General features: G+C 36.2%; 1 protein-coding gene across 2 annotated transcripts in view; it reads left to right on the top strand.

Moving 5' to 3' along the window:
- Window positions 1–2,695: 2,695 nt before the first annotated feature.
- Window positions 2,696–18,053, top strand: part of ephb1 (EPH receptor B1) — a 104,288-nt gene continuing 88,930 nt past the window's right edge. For both annotated transcript variants that reach the window (XM_077723981.1, XM_077723982.1), the window contains exon 1: window positions 2,696–2,992. In XM_077723981.1, the coding sequence (XP_077580107.1) occupies window positions 2,932–2,992 (61 nt within the window). In that variant the 5' untranslated portion in view covers window positions 2,696–2,931. The remainder of the gene's footprint in view (window positions 2,993–18,053) is intronic.

The following is an 18,053-nucleotide window of genomic DNA, read 5'->3' on the forward strand; positions in this document are numbered from 1 at the left end:
AGTACATTTTAATGATGCTCTTATTCATTCTGTCTCATGACTTTATTCCTCTTTTTGTTAACTCAGCTGCATTCATAAAGATAAATGAATACATTCAAACAATATGAATGCTAATTTATATTCTCTCTCACGGGTAGACAAACACTGACCATCTGTAATAATGCTTCTGTATCATGTCATTAATTTATTCCACAATGACTTCAATTGCATTTTTTTTTAAGAAAGGTTATATAGGAACAAAAAAAGAGGATGAGTGCAAGTTGGGTTTGTGACATCTGTTTGTGATTCTAGTACACTTGCACCTGCACAACCGTTTTAACCTTTCAAATGTCATGGTTGAATCTCAAAAGCAAAAGTGTGAAAATGTTAAACCGAATAAGTCTGGTCATAAATGTTAAATTTAATGAGTATGAGTCAGAGAAGGCCTTGACACAGGAGAATCACATCTGCAGAAAATAAGATTACCACTTTAAAAATGACTTTTTTCCCATTACACAATGATTCATTATGTATTTTTAAATGATAAACTGGCCACTAATTGATTTCCCAAAACTCTCATCTTTCATTATTTAATACAGTTCCTTCTTATGAAGATATTTATGGAGAAAACATTAATAATCCAACTGAAAAAACACAAACAGGTACATTTCTGCTCCATTGCAAATACATGGAAAAGCTTCAGTTATACTTTGAATAGTATGAAATATTTCAAATATGCTTAATGCGTCCCAGATAATAAAGCCATAATTACTTTCTCTTGAATTGTGACCCAAAAAATACAAGGCCTGAACAACCACTGTGTCCTGACCCTCTCTATTTGAGGAACTGTATTCTTCCTTGGCTCTGTGCTCCTATTGTTAATGGCCAGCATCCAGACATGTGAAGATAGATGAAGCCAAAGCCTGTCCTAATAACCAGTGCATCCCCACAGGCTGGGAGTAGCAGTGCACTCCTTTGTCATGAGGCTCTCTGCACTGCCTCTGTATTGACTCTGGCTTTTCATTCCTACCCTATTAAATTCCTCACTAGTGAATATGTTCGAACACACGGTGTAGGCAAACTACGGCCTGCGGGCTACATCTGGCCCGCTAGGCCTTTTAATCCGGCCCGCCGACGTTGTCCAAATGTTTTTTTCCTTTTTCAAGATGGCGCCGTCACGTGGAAGCCAGTGGCAGTAGCTATGTCCACTCTTATTTGTTTTTCATGTTTTACAGCCCCTCTATCATTTTTTAAATGACATTATAATATTTCTCAATACATTCCTTTTTACTTTGTACTTTATACTTTGTACTTTAATGATGAGTGGTGAGTATGTTAATACTTTAGTCCTTTTTTTCTGTTTATGTTTCATATGTACTGTTAACGGATGTACTTTTTTATATGTATCGTATCTTGTGCTGACCCAGCCCATCTGTCAAATTTTTAAAGTCAATGTAAAGTTAATTATTTGAATGCTAATAAGCTTAAATAAGATCATAAGCAAGTATTTTTATGTTATTTCTATGGACATTTTGGCAATGAGTGCCCCCAAATTAAGCATGAATCCTAAAGTAAGACATATTTGACATTATCCAGCTAAATAATAGGAGTTTATAATAGGATATTATCATGCATATTGTGACATTTTGAGTTTTCTACCTAACTACACGTGTAAGTAATGATGTAACTCACAGCCACACGTCAAAGTAAAGGTCAATACTGCAGACTGGTCATGCAGAAAGAAGAGAATGGCTGCTTGTTTACAGGCCAGGAGAGAAATAAATGCGAGGTCAGCTCACCCCATGCCTTGTTCAGGTAGGTGACAAACTTTACAGTTTTCGCTGTTGCATATGTACAGTGTATATGTCCCCGTTTCTTCTTAAGGATGGGCTAACGGAAACAAATCTATTGTTCTCACCTTCCCCATATTCTTCCTTCCTATGCACCCCCTAGGGTGTGGACAGCAAACAGGAACAGATTGCTGTTTGCTGCTCATATTGCTGATGACACTGGGATGTCATGATGACTACTGGTTTCGGACAAAGTAAGGCCAGATGGCCTTTAAGGGACAATGTCAGCATGACAGCCCGGGGACTGATATTTCATGCTGCCCAATATTTTATCGTTACAAAAGCTACTGTTAAAGCGATGATGGGAACATTGGATAACAAACAATGAACAATAAAATTCCACAAATTTAGATAAATACTCAATATAAAATCGATTTTGAGGATAGATTTTTTAAAAATAATTTTTATTCAATATTTTTGGGGTGTTTCTTCTATCTCGCATATGCTTTACAATACATTTTAGTCAAACTATGGTTAAATTATCATTTATTTTAAAAGTACTGTATTGAAAAAAAAGTATTAATATTGAATTTGCACTTAAATGTGGTCATTATTTGGAGAATCGAATATTTATTGAAGAGATAGTTGCTTTAAAACAATGAAACACTGATACAAAGGTAACTAGTTAGAAAAGTTGTCAGGGATAAAAACATGAAGCTGTAATGTGAAAGAAATCCTGTTGAGGGCGCTACCTCCTTTCACTTGATCGCAAACAGCTTCAAGTTTTAGAAGAAGTTTTGTGTTTTCACTACGTGAGATGGGCTGAGCTAAGATGCCGATTGGTCAGCGAGTTCCGGTCGTGGCAGCTGATTGGCTGTTACGCTCAATCCATTTGTGAATGGTCCTCGCTGGGTCTCCCCACGCCTCCACGCGGTTCCATCGCCCCCCCATTCCCCTTCACTCGCAGGCAGCGGCTTGCTCCACCTGAAGCACTTTCTGAGCGCTTTTTTTGTGACACTTTGTTTACTACGCTTTGAAATGTGTCTCCTAGACAAAGCGTATATCTGCTGGAGTACCCGATTTTGAAAAGAGAAGGAATTTCTTTGACCCACACCCATCGGGCGTGTTGGCAATTCGGGTGGACAAGCAGTGGAGACCCAACATGAGAGTGGATTTCTTTGCCGTCCTTGGCGTGATGATCATCACTTGTTCAGCGATGGAAGGTAAGACACTTTAAAAAAATACATGCATTTATTTCTTTTCCACGTGGATTTAACACTTTTGGGTATTACATACTTGCGCTTGCCGTTGCACTTGACATAGATGATGGGATGTCAATCACGTGGAGCGCAACCAGCTGCGGCTTCAATCATGATTGCAGAATACAATGCAAATGTTTGTAAATAAATTTCTGTTTTTAGGCGATTTTTGGGGCCTTTTTGAACAATCACTATTTAGTGTCGTTTGTTGCATCAAAATATAACAAAAAATCTCCCTTTTAATATGTTTGATTAAATGCTTTTTCATGATTTCCAGAGATCTAGGGCACATTTTCATTCAAAACTGTTTTAAATATAGATATTGGTCATAAATAGTGTACCGAAAGATATATTTTGTTTTAATTGGAAAAGAAGTCGTAATAAAATGTGGTCAATGTTGCTCAGTAGATTAATCAATCTTTATTGTTAGGTGCATGCCCCGGAAGTGGCAATTTGAATTGAATTGATTTTATTATTATGATAAAAGTATAATGAGATTCACATAATACTGTAAATTGTCTGTAGCTGTAAATGTATATTAAAAAAAACATTTAGTTATTTTTATAATTGTTTATATATACTCTGTAATTGGCCTGAAATCAGTCCAGAGTATCTGTATTGTCATAGGGGATGGCTACATGTTTATCATAATATAAATTATAGTGAAAATTTATATTTCTTCAAAAGCAGGTCATTTTGATTTGTTGTTGTTGTTGTTGTTGTTGTTGTTTAAATGCACTAGTATTATTATTTGCAAGTTATGGGATGTCACAATGCTGTTTTGCCTATGGGTTCCCTACTGCTGGTTTGTATCATAACAATCGGTAATGCATTTTATCTTTTGTCTCTCTTATACTTTTTATCTATTTCTTTCTCATACATTTATTTATCTGCACAAAAAATGAATCGTCGCTGTTCAATGTTTTTTTATTTTTTTATTTCCCCATTATGCTTCTGGTTAGACATCTACATTATCTTTTCTTATTTTATTATGCAGTATCCCTTCCTTGCTCCACAGAAAAACTATATGATTTGTTCCACTGCAGTTTTTGTGTATATAGTGTATATTTGCTCATAGTTGTTGAGGTACCCGGCAAGTTTTTGATTCAGATTAGTGGAGGGTGTTGCAAAATGGCTTGGTTGTTGCTTAGTTGAAAAGATGTTGACGTTGGGAAACAGATTGGGGGTGGGGAGTGGGCTTGGTCTACAGGTTATTATGGTAATAAGATGGAAATTGATTTCCTTGTTTGGGCCACTAGTGTAATTGAAAGGAGGTGCAAATATAAGCTGTTTTTTTCATTGACTTTGCCAGTCACTGTTTTGCACTCATAACTAGGAATGAATGAATGAAATTGATCAACTATGAGAATAATCAATGCTCATTGGTTTAACCCAAGGGTAGGGAACATGTGGCTCAGGAGCCACATGTGGCTCTTTCGATGGTGCTGATTTAATCTTCTTTTTTTGCATTAGACTGCTAGAATGCATACTCTTCTTGATTAGCAACTGCATAAGAATGTTGTCAAAAGTATTCATTTTTTTCCACTTTAAAAGTGGTGAAATTACTAAAATAAAAGACAACCATTTACATGTATTTTCACTTTTAAATTCGGAGTATGCTGTCAAGGAATAACATTAGAAAATATGAATTGTTTATGGATATCTTTGTCAAAAATGTTCCCGACCCGTGGTTTAACCAATTAAGAATCTTAGTGGTATACTCTTGAGAAAAATAATGCTCCATCAGAGGATGAATATAGTTTAACTGACCATACCTAATTTCTGTTTTAGGGAGTATAATTTTAGACAGACTCAACTGGAACTTTTCTAAATACATCCAAATACAATTATTCCCCTTGAAAAAAATATTGGTCCTCTTATATATCACAATATGGACGTACAACAATTGAAATATTGTGTTTGTATTCCCTTAGAAAGAAAGATTTGTTCATCTTTTCTGCTATGCATCCCCCTCATTTGCCTTTTCAGACTCAGGCATTCATTCCCTTAACTCCCCACCACTTCCCCTGGATACTCCCTCAGCTGACGTTCTCTCCGTAATACATGCTTCTTTCTCACCAGGCACTGTTGTTATTCCCCATTGCTTGTTTCTGTTTGCCCTTAAACCAATTAGGCTTAAATAAACCTGCTCATTTAACAGCCAATAACTGAAGATCTGGAAATGAGGACTAGGGGATGTTGTACAAAGGTAGACGGGGTGTGGAATGAAGTGAGACAAGTAGGGAGGTCAAGTTTTCAGGCTCCATGCATATTTGACAAACCAGAAGAAATTGAGTACAGCTGTGTAATTGTGCTAAGTTACAGATTTACTTTCATAGGAAAACATTGACCAAATGCCATAACACGTTCGTAAAGAATTCCCTGTTATAAATAGCCCTAGCGTCATTGAGGTTTGCTGAACTTGACATTACTGATTTCACATTAGTTTCATCCGTTTTAATATGTAGACCACGGGTGTCAAAGTGGCGGCCCGCGGGCCAAATGTGGCCCGCCGCATCATTTTGTGCGGTCCGAGTAAGTAAATTGTGAGTGCCAACATTCAGTTTTAGGATCAAATTCAAATGAAGATTATAGATGTATATTTTATTTGCTAATTTTCCCCTTTTAAATCAATAATTGCATTTTTTTATCCATTTTTGGGGTTTTTTAGGTCTTTTTTTTGCTAAAATATGTATAATAAAATAAAAATATATATATATATATGTATAAATATTTGATTTTTTATGAAATATCAGCCATATTTAGACACCAAATATATCCTTATTTTAAACATTATTCTAATGTCGCACATCTGCTAAGAGAGTTCTTTGTTTAGGTGCCAGGATCCCAAAACAAAAAAATCAGGTTTACTTTGCCCACAGGCACAACTGTTGAGACCACCTCATATTGTTTTTTTTTCCCTCTCTTAATTTTCCACCTGTTTTGCACCACTCTCTGTGTAATGCACATGTAGTTGCCTAGCTTTGGAGGTACTCCACTCAAGCCATTATGACGAACATGGGCAGTCAACATGCCCTCATTCCATAATGGAAGCTTACTTTTCCCACAACAAAGTGCAGCAACATTCAGATTTTGCTCATGTGGCCTTGTGAACTACGCAAAGCCTGGCATTGACCCTTGTCTGCTTCCTGTGTACCTGCAGCATTAATGTGGAGTTTGTGTAAGAGTACTCCTCTCATATGTGGGTATGGGAGCTTGAAGCTAATGCATGCTTGCAGGTTTGTTTCTCCACAATAACATTTTCTGCGGCATTAATATGAACTGTAACTCCTCACTCACCTAAATGCAGCACAACCTGAAAACACTAAATGAATATGCACACACATATGCAGTTCCCCCAGCAGCTAACTTTGCCCCAGAGACATCTGCGCCCTCAGAAGGACAGATGGTGGACGCTAGTTTGGGCTGTGTCTATGCATATGTGTTTTTCCCCCAATATTCTATGCATGTTATAGTTCACATTTTCAAAACAACAGCAGGGAAGACAACAGCAGGATTTGTGGAAGTATATATATGGTCAAATTACTTCGATTCCCACTAAATACAGTTTGTAGTGAATAAAATGTCGTTTAAAACCGTCAAAACTGAATATTTTGATGACCTAATCCAAACAATTAACAGTTTTTTTTCTTAAATCTGAAACTCTGACTCCAACTAAGTTTAAATTTAAGGGAAAAATGGTCAATAAGAGTCATTTAAAGCATCTCTGCTAAGGTGTAGAATTAATTTCCTGAACAGATATCAACTTCAATTATCATACTTTCAATTAATCATTTTTTTTGGCTCACCATCCCAATTGACCATTTAAAATAGTACCTTGAACTGACTTCAAGTTTAATATCCTTTGTGTCCTGTTGCAGTCTGTGCCAGACCACAATTCATTTAGTCTATGCCAACATCGCAGAGTTTATGTCCCTGCTGTTTTATTTTTATGTCTTCCATCAAGAGATTAATCCACAGAGACACGATCAAGTTTCACTCTTCTTACCTCATGTTACTGAGACCTTATCATGGCACATAGCCAGAAGTACATATAAGGTCTGAGTCTCTATCATTTGGATCTTTTGGACTGAGTCAGAGCTAGTGCATCTTCAACCAACTGTGTAGATACATTATACATTGCTTTACAGGAACAGCGACCATGGTAGGGGGGGTATAGCCTCAAACTGTGCAAGTCATCTGTTTCCTGGTACACCCATGGGAGCACAACACAAGCACAATAACAAACCCACAAAGACATGTGAGTCGTATATGATGCTTGCTCAATAAATAGCCTTTCAGAAATGGATTGCAATTGGGGGCAATGACCCATCTCCTTTAATCGAGCTAAGTAACTGGTTTAGACAACAGGAAAGCTAGTTTTTTAAATATGTATTAACTAGAGATTCACAAGAAGAAGGATTCAGTGATCAAATTGTTTCTACTATAATTAATCATGTACTGTGGCTCAATGCTAAAACCTTTAGATACACCCTGATCTCTGTAAGATGTCTCCAATCAATATCCTATCCTCATTCTGTACTGAATTTCAATTGGCCTCTAGCTGGTCTTCACACTTAATACTCATCTGATGCAACACTGCTAATGACTATGTTGAATTATTTTACAGTTTGCAGAAAATATAATGGCTATAAAACACTCGGTAGGCCAGACAGAGGGTGCTAAATCTCCATAGCGCAGAGAAATTGAAACAGCAACAGTGGGCAATGAGGGTTAAAGTTACTGTTGTAGGTCGAAGCTATTTCTAATTAAATCAACTACATCTCCGACACAATAACATTCTCATCCTCATGCATGCACACGTGTGACATAACTTAATATTAATTTACTTAAAATTTACCCTCACCCCTGCATAGTTTAGATCTAATACAGGGGTGTCAAACTCCCTTTGGTCTGGGGGCCGAATACAGCAAAATTACATAGAACTAACAATAAGCCCACTTTTTTTTCCTTTGTATTAGTCACTAATACTAATAATTAGTGCAAAGAATGAGTAAATTACCAAAATGTTTATTAAAAGAATTTTCCTTTTACATTATTAACATTATATTATGTACAAGAGAATAACATAACATAAATAAATGTCAATTCATGTTGTCTGCATGTACTAAAACACCCCTAGCGGATAATACAAAAACTTCAAATTTTAAAGAAAATTCATATTTTTTATACAATGCAGCTTTCTTCCCGGGCCGCACCAAACCACCAGATGGACCGGATCCGGCCCGCAGGCCGTATGTTTGACACGCCTGATCTAATAAATATATAGTCATTTATATCAGGCAGAATTTAAATTGTAGCCCTGTAATGTAATTGGGCTACATGTGTAACAAATGGTAGATGTGACTTTGGAATACCTTGAACACACACACACACACACACATACACATACTGCTGGATGTATGGAGGGGAAATAAGCCATGACAGCGTTAAGGGGTCTGCATCCCCAGGACTGTGTAATTATTCATGACTAAGTGCCTGGCAGCTCCCAGATTCAGGATGCGTGGACATACTTCACCATTCACCTGCCGCTTTGCTTAACACAATTATAATTTCTTATTAAACACCATTGCACTTGGCAAAATTGGGCTAAGCATGGGGAAATTATTCATGTATGTGGGAAAATGCATGCAATATTTAGAATTTCAGATCATTTGTTTGAAAGTGGCGGAGCAAAAAGACAATGCTAGTTTCTAATGAAATGTACTGAGTTGTTAGCTGGAGGATAAGGACCTGTTTTTTTAATGTAGTATATTTTAAATTCATTTTTTTAAGAACCTGGCAGTACATTGAATGTCAATACCTGCCACTTCTTGAACGGGATAAAAGGCTGCTGTTTTGGCGGTAATTAACTATTGATTTGAAGTTTAGAGTGATGGGAAATGAGTGTCAGCATCTTGATTTACAAGTGGTTTGTGTGCCTGATCAAAAAAAGTGCAACATTTGAGTTAAAGGATTTTTTTTTTTGGTTCTTAACACTAATAATGATCAATTATTAATGGGTTGGTTTTTCTAGGCTATGAAGTTCGCCATCTTAATGCTAATTCATAAGATCCCAAGGCGGGTATGATGCTGTTTATGCAGTTTTATGATGTATCATAACATATATGTTTTAATCATGCCTGTGCAGTATGAAATGTGGAGTTTAATAATATATCTCAAGGTCAACTCCCTAGCCTACTTAACAAATACCACAAATATTAATATTCTAAGAAGGATCTACTTTGATTGATTGACACAATTGATCTTATTGGGGATACATTTGCATTTTTTTAATTAATTCATTGGCACATTTGGAACTTGATGAGTGCGGTCACATTGTTTTGAAGCACTTTTCTTCACCCCGTTGTCCTTTACTATGTTTTTTTGACTTTTGCTGAAGGCAAGATAGAGGACATGGATTAGGATTCATTTGTGTGAGGACAAAGAGGTAAAAAGAGGACAGACTCGTATCTGTTTGCAATCTCCTTTGTGCTAATGAGGAGGCTGGTGACTGGCTGCTGAGCTTCAAGCACATCCCGCAATGGACAGTGCATCTGCTGGCACATATTCCACAGTTAATCTCTTTGGATGGCTGCAGGGAGTCTGATTTGCCCTTTTATTTACACAACTCTCATCATCAGTATATAATAGTGAGAAGAGTGATTACTGCACTTAGTGGGTGAACTGCTGCTACTTGTGTACTGCATTTTCATAACTAAAAAAATGTTGTTAAATGTTCTCTGACGTTTTTTGAACAATGAAGACAAACAATTTAAAAAGGCATTTGCTATAAGTATCACAGCAACAAATAATTACTTTTATGTTCAATTTTGAATATTTTTCTCATTGGTTGAAGGAATAAACTAACTAACACAATATTACTTCACCAAAAATTTATAAATTAAGGGCATTTTTTTTGAATGGATGAAAATATTACTACCCAAAATGCCTTTACTTATCAGGGATTACTAATGGAATCCTCTGAAACAAAAAAAAATAAATAAAATTAAAATCATTGGGAATAACTTGCTTTAGACTCGTAATTACAACAAATGAATATAAACAGTTTTCTGATGTTATCCTTTTTTAGTTAATTAGCCTGCTAATAAGCTTGGCACAAACCCCTGCAGTAAATAGCAATGTCATGTTTTTTTTTTTATTTAAAATGCTCTATTGACTGTTATTCCTTTATTCTTTTAATTTATTCTTGTTCACGTCCAGCGCAAATGTGGAAGTTTTCAATTACTGAAACATGATCTAAAATGATGCATTTCAATGTGTGTAGATAGTTTAGAACAACAGTAAGCAACATAAAAACATCATTTTAAGGGATATATATTCAACGTTAATTTGTAAATTTCGGATCATTACTCCAAAAAACCTGCATCTAATTATCTAATCATAAGTAACATTTAAAAGACAAATGAACACCCATGAAATGATTTAAAAATTGATTTCATTTCTCCTTTCCCTTTAAAAGTTGATGTCAATAATGTTATCTTTTTAAAATTGTAGAAATTGCATATAGGAGTTCATTAAAAATATGTAGATACAACTAATGACGAAGCTTGAGGGTTTAATTTGCTAGTAAGTAAACAAATCTGCCAGAGCATAATAAATACTTTGACTCTGTCTTGTAATCTAGTAAACACGGTCATTACCAGGCCATCTGCCATTATCTATCATGTCAAATGTGAGGTATTTATAAGTCGATTGAGCAGTATAACATTTCTACGTACTCCCTCAACCTCAATGGTATACACCTGCTTTCCATCTACACCGTCGTCTCTTGGCGTTTCAAGCGGTGTGCGTTTGATGTGAACTTCACACTCGGTTAGATACCTAGTCATCAGTTTGACAAGAACGTCTGCGTGCATTCATCCCATTTGTGGGAGTTTGGGACACATAACCACAGTGCGTCTAAAAATATTCAATAGTGTTAAAGCATACAATAGCACGGCCTTGAGTTTGTAGTACACGCGCAATAACTGATGTGTTGGCGGTTCCCTTGAAAACTGGGAGTATTTACTCCCTGAGAGAGTATATATGCAATTAATGAATTGACTTGATCACATTACACAGGGTGGTTCAATGTTGTTGTTTTTTTATTATTGATTTTTTTGAGTTTAGTAAATTATGTTGGTCAGCATATACCGTGTTTATGGTCATAAATATTTTTAATAGGATGGAGTTAATGGGGATTAGAGAAAATAGATTCCTGCTTCAGAGTCTGTGTTGTACTGAGTTACATAATATTTCCTAAAGTAGTTTTGATAAAAACTAGATGTATAATTAGAACTGTAGTTTAAAGTACATTTTGTTGATGTTTCCTTCTTTTGGCATTAAAATAGTTATCATTGTTCTTAGGTGATTTGTCTATAACATGGATTTTCTAATTATACTTGTGTTTATAACAGATATTGTCCGAAAAAGATAGGTTTCCAAGTACATGTTTAGTATTATAAATACTAAAAATGTGAGGGTCGTAATTAACAATTATCATAAAGAGAGGTCGCAGGGTTTTTTTTTAACCAAATTTCCAAATCTCCGTTTTCTTTCACATCTTAAACACTCATAATAACTGACTCATAGAGACTGTTTGTCTTCATGTCTTGAAGATTGATAGTGACTTGTGATCACAGATCACAGTAGCTGGCGAGGGAATGACAGACGCCATTAGTGTCTTATGTTCTTTTGAAAGGCCGATGCGTGGCTGATATATTGTTTGGTTTGATGAATTTATGAATACAAACATCATTTATCATCATTTATATGCTTGCTTTTCAGGTTTTGGGGACCAGTTAATAGACTCAGATGATCCACAAAGATAGTGTAGATTCTTGACGGACACCTCAAATGATTGACAAGTCCAAGATGTATTTGCGTAAAATTTAGAAAGTATTGTCACCAGCATCATGATGTACACCACACATCTATGTAGACCTTTTAATATTCATTTACTACTTATTCCAACACATTCTGTATTATTCTGTATTCAATCATTAGTATGGACCACTGTTTATGCTATAATGGCCACTAATTGCTCTCCCTTTCATATGGTAGTGACATCAGCACATTGCTAATTGACCCATAATGGTTCATAATCAAGGAATGGATCACTGTGAGTCTAATTAAAAGTGATTACTACAACCTTGAGGTTTCTTTTTGCATGCAAGGTTGCTAATTGATAGATCCATTTATTCATTTATTTTACTTTATTTATCTTCACTAGGATCGCGGGGGTGGTGGAGCCTATTTCAGCCAACTATAGGCAGTAGGCCAGGAACACCATGCACTGGTTTCCAGCCAATCACAGGGCACAAGGAGACAATAAATAAACAGTTACACTTATGGTCATACCCAGGGACATTTTAGAGTGATCTACTAGCATATCATCCATGTTTTTACGATGTGAGAGGAAACTAGAGTACCTGGATATAATGTGCAAACTCAGCAGGGATTGAAACCTTGCTCTTAGAACTGTGTGGTGGACAAGCTTACCACTCATGCATAGTGCCGGCTAATTGGATACTTGTTAAAATAAATTTGAAAATATGTTGCTGTTTTTGCTACAGTGTGATGAAATTTGGATTAGACTGATGCTTTTGTAGAACTTTGTTTGCTGATGTAGCCGTGTGCAATAACTGCAAGGTATATGTAATTAAATCTGGTCCATTCTGAGAAGGTTGGAGAAAAATGCACAAGGCAGGAATGTGCTTGGTTTAGTTTATTTAGTCAGTGAAGGAACTGATGGTGTGGACAGTATGTGGGCCATATCATGTCCAAATTGGCTTGGCTGAGCGGAACAAAAACTGAAACTTGATATGAGTATCCTTTAGCTATTCAATAAATATACCTGGAAATACTGTTGAGGGCTCACATTCCTTGGAATCAGTATAATGCTCCTGATGACAAGGACAGGAAATAATTTGAGTGCAACTGCATAGTGGAACACAGTCTTTGGAGGATTCATTATCTTTAAACATTCATTTATTGTACCATGTATGTTTCCGTATCAATTATGCACGCTTCTACTCTGACAATTTTCTACATGGACGTCAACCTTCATAATGTATTGAATGGTGTAAATGTAGTTTCACTAGCCAATCAAACAAGGAGATTGTTTATATTTCTAGGGTAAGCAACGCAGGATGTAAGTCGGAATTGTGCTTACTAGGCGAGCACGTCGATTCAGTGCGTGACCGGACGTTTGGTCGCCGGTCAAATGGTGAGTTTACTATTGAAACTGTTTAATATCTCAGTACTGTTTAATACCTAAGTACTGTTTAATATCTAAGTTCTGTTTAATATCTAAGTAGTGTCTAATATCCAAGTACTGTTTAATATCCAAGTACTGTTAAATCCAACTCTCAAAATTATATTCCTGAGAGTTTAATATCTAAATATCTACTGTTTTAAACAATACTTGGATATTAAACAGTACTTGGATATTAAACAGTACTTGGATATTAAACAGTACTTGGATATTGAACAGTACTTGGATATTAAACAGTACTTGGATATTAAACAGTACTTGGATATTAAACAGTACTTAGATATTAAACAGTACTTAGATATTAAACAGTACTTAGATATTAAACAGTACTTAGATATTAAACAGTACTTAGATATTAAACAGTACTTATATATTAAACTGTACTTAGATATTAAACAGTACTTAGATATTAATCAGTACTGTAGAAACTAATGACAGTTACATACCATCCTGTAAGATCTTAAACAAAGCATTATTTGACTTTCATACAAAGTGATTTATTATTTACTGGTTATATTATATTTTGCATTACTTTTACAGCCATAAAAATATGGGAGTCAGTTCGGTAAACATATCTTGAGGAAAAATCGTCCTGCGTCGAAAATTCAAATTAAAATTTCATTCCCATAAACTTCAGTCGCCATATTGGGTTCCATATGGGGCCAGTGTTGACTTCATGCTGTTTTCTGTCAGTGGGAGGGATGGCAATTAGCGGTACATTTGCTGAAGATGGCTCTGAACCAGACCTGTCACCTCTGCTTCACAGCACTACCTTTGAAGCAATGCACACGTATGCACATGCATTTGTGTTTGTGACTGAGTACACGCATGTCTGTCAGAGCATCGTGGGTGGGTAGAACCTATCACGGCACCTGCTTCGCTGCAGGGGGTTGGGTCGCTTCACCGGCAAAAGGTGTGAGTGTTTATGTGTATCAGAGTGTGACAATGGCTGAGCAGCATCTAATTGCAAGCAGTGAGTTGTAATCAATGTTACACAAGGTCCCTTTAGGTATGCTAATGTCCTGGCAAATTTATGTTAATGTGTTTCAGTTGCAGTAGCCCAAATTGTACCTTAAGTGAATGAGCTTTTGTTCACAGATTAATTAAAAGTTGTTTGTCATGGCAAAATTAAGTCCTTAGAGACAACAACATATGAAAGTTTCTGTAAAGTCAACATAGTTTCATACATTTGGTATAGGATGTAGTATATTTATAGAGTATAATGTATATGTACTGTATTTTCACAACTATAAGGCGCACTGCATTATAAGGCGCACCGCCAATGAATTCCATTTTTTCCATATATAAGGCGCACTGTATTATAAGGCGCACTGTCTATTTTGGAGAAAATTTAAGACTTAAGGGCGCCTTATAGTCGTGAAAATACGGTAATTGCTATTGACTTCCAGGTATGAAGCACTCACTCACTCCTCAGTCACCTCTAGAGGCAGCCATTGTTGATGTTTTGGATTTTTTTGTATAAAATCTTGCAGAGGGGGAGGAGCTATATGATGGAAGATGTTGTAAACTAAGATGGCATCTGCATATTTAACAGTATTGTTTCAGTTCAGGCGTTTGTGTTTTTTTTAATATCCAACAGTGGTGGTTTTTAGTTTTTGGTTTTCTGTTTTATCCATATATAAGGCGCACTGTACTATAACTGTCTATTTTGGAGAAAATTTAATACTTTTAAGTGCGCCTTATAGTCGTGAAAATACGGTATATCATATGATGTATACATGTGTTAGGGTTCTTGCTTTAGAACTATTTTGTGGAGTAGAGGAACACAGTCTAGTAACGATTTTTATCATAGGGATGCTTATACTTTAGTATTACTATATACAAAATGTTGCATACTCTTTACTATTGCAGGTAGTGTGCAAGGCGGTCGCGTGTTTTTCTATGTGTGACTAGCTAGATCAAAGAAAGGGTCCCCAAGTGGCTGAGACTTTATTAAAGAGAAGTTCATGAGTTCTCTCATCCGCCTTGTCTCATTTTTTTTCTCCTCTTGCCCATTTATTTAGAGCTATTGCAGCTACATGCACTCTCTAATATTCCATACTCCTCTTCACTCTTCCTTAAAGCAAGTCTTCCTCATAAAATTTCTCCGGCAAGTAAATATACCATGGCTTCGAATGTGGAATTGTATTGGCTCAATCAATATCTTTTGGGCCTTTCCCAAATCTTTTGGGTGGTCTTTTTTCCCCTCCGAGCACAAAGAAATGTCAATGTACTACTTCGGTCTGCAAATGTAATTCTTCATGCTAATTCAAGCACATTTGACCGACTGATGTTACTCACAGATGTTTTGCAAAGTCTTCACAAGTAGCAATCCTTTCCTTTTTTTTATTCCTCTACTTTTTTGGGGCTGGATTTACGTGTATTCAATGTCTCAGAGATCAATTACAATATTCTGTGTTCAACAATTTTTGTCCCTGGCTTTTTCCATCTAATTTATATTCAAGCGGTACAACATCACTGCTTTTAAACTCCCTCAAAAAGAAGAAAAAACAGCCAGACTCTGTAAAACTCGATATATCTAATTTACATTAGATTTTCATCCATTTTCCAATTTTTTTTAAGTCCACTATCACCTACTAATTATGTCACTTCCAAGAAAATCCAATGAAATAGTCTAATTAATCAAGCCATGTGCATATTAATAGGGCCAAAATGTATGGTGTGATAGGGACTGACTTTATATCCTGAAATGTGTAATCTTCCCTCTGACATACTAATTATGCTACATGTTGTCTCGTTAGTTTGAGTTTTGATTTCAAGCACAGTCTGTAATGTTTGATCAAGATTGCTTAGTCTGCTGTTGAACTCAGCTGCTCAGTCTGTCTTCTGCAAAATAATTATTTTAAACTCTGCCTTTCTACGTGTTTGCCTGCACTTAAATAGCACAAATAAGGAGAGAGAAGCCAATAATAAAGGTATAAAAACAAACAAAAAATAATGTCAAGTGACATGCAGGTCAGCTTTTTCCAACAGAGGCAATACCAGGACCCTTTTTTTATCCAGTTATATTGTCATAACCACTTGATAAATTGTACATTGTAAGCAGTTATGGTATAAATGCTCAGTCATTGCCAGAAATGAAACATTTTATTCCATCTCCAAAACCATATGACTCACTATTTTGCCAATATGCCTCTTGAAACATTAATTCTCTATATATTAATTTTCCTTTCCAACCTTGGCTACATGTATTTCAGCCATACATGAACCAGTTTAGTAGTATCACTTTGTTCTTGTCCCACAATGGGATTTTGAACCCCGTGTATTACATGTCATCCAAGTCTTCATAGAGGGGGTCTTTCTCTTCACTCACCCCCATTGAGTCTAGCCATCTGGGCTTTTGATCTGATGGAAATACTATGACAGGCCTATTTGAAAGACTAAATGATGAGAGATGACAATGTATTGCAGGAAAATCCGTAGGAGGGATGTGGAACAGTAACTTGCAGCAGTTGGGTATAGTCTTTCTGAGAAAAGCCGGCAGGTGGGTTGGTTTGGTTGGGGTAGTCTAGACCTCTGAGAAGTTCGGTGTATGAGTGACACGCGAAGCTGTTCATTGGGTTTTCTTTGGCAGGAAACCAAATTAACTGATTTGCACCAGTTTTCAGTCGCTGTGACACTCTGGTAACAGTGGGCATGGAACTTATGATGGGATGTTTGGTGCCAAATCCCAGAAGCATCGAGTTTATCCAGCCAAGCGTGACTGGCTTTATGTGGTGGTTCTGTCCTGCCCTGGTTGTTGCTGGCCTTTCAGTAAATGACTCCAATTCAACTTTTGCTTGTATTCAAGTCTTTGGAAGACAATCTTTGCAATGTTATGCTGCTAGTGACAGCCACAATGGATTTAGTAGATTGGACTATCAAGTCTCGCTTTGCCTTTTCAATCCTAGTTCAGCGTGAAGTGACATTTTGTGTCTTTGTGTTTGTCTTGGTGCGTTTATGTGCATTTGAGTGCTGTTTACTAGTATTAACACAAAGAACAAGAAAGATATTTTTATTAGAAATCAAATTGTATCACATATTAGATGACCTACAGTAGGTATTTGTATTCTGAAAAGATCTAACAGAATCTATGCGTGGGAGAGTGTGGATGGAGGTATTGGAAAAGAGCAAGAGATAGAAAGAGGGTCCCAGATTGGTAATTTAAAAGGGATTAGACTGAACTGCTGATGGAATGGTCATGGTAAATTATACAATAATTATCTTGAAAGGCTGTCACACACATCCTACACCAATCTATACATATAAGATGTGTAGTATGTACTATGTAGGCTGCCTACATGCTTCATATTATAACAAATAATGTCAGTGTGTAATGGTCAAAGTGTACAAGGTGTGCTAGCCGCTTCTAATCTGCTCATTTCTATTGGCATGGTAGAGATTAGTATTTGAAAAGAGGATCTTGCATAAAAGGGCAAGGAAAGCTTGACAGGATTCTACAATGGTGAATTCAGGGGAGCAGTTCTTTGTAGAAAGTTAAATCCAGTTTTTGATGAGTAGATTAGGCACTATCCTCTTATCTTTTTTTTTTTTTTTTTTACTTCGGAAAGTCTCTCAGGTATTGGAGTTTGACGGATAAAGAAGATAAAACTTAGTTTTAAAGTTATGATAACAGTGAAATAGGTATTCAAAGGTTTTGGACCAGCCACTGTAGGTTTTGTGGATCCTTTTTTTAATACAGTTACAATCAGTTCTGCTAAATTTTGCATCATATTTTCTGCAATG

This window comes from Stigmatopora nigra, chromosome 9 (assembly GCF_051989575.1).
Source record: "Stigmatopora nigra isolate UIUO_SnigA chromosome 9, RoL_Snig_1.1, whole genome shotgun sequence".
Lineage (NCBI taxonomy): Eukaryota > Metazoa > Chordata > Actinopteri > Syngnathiformes > Syngnathidae > Stigmatopora > Stigmatopora nigra.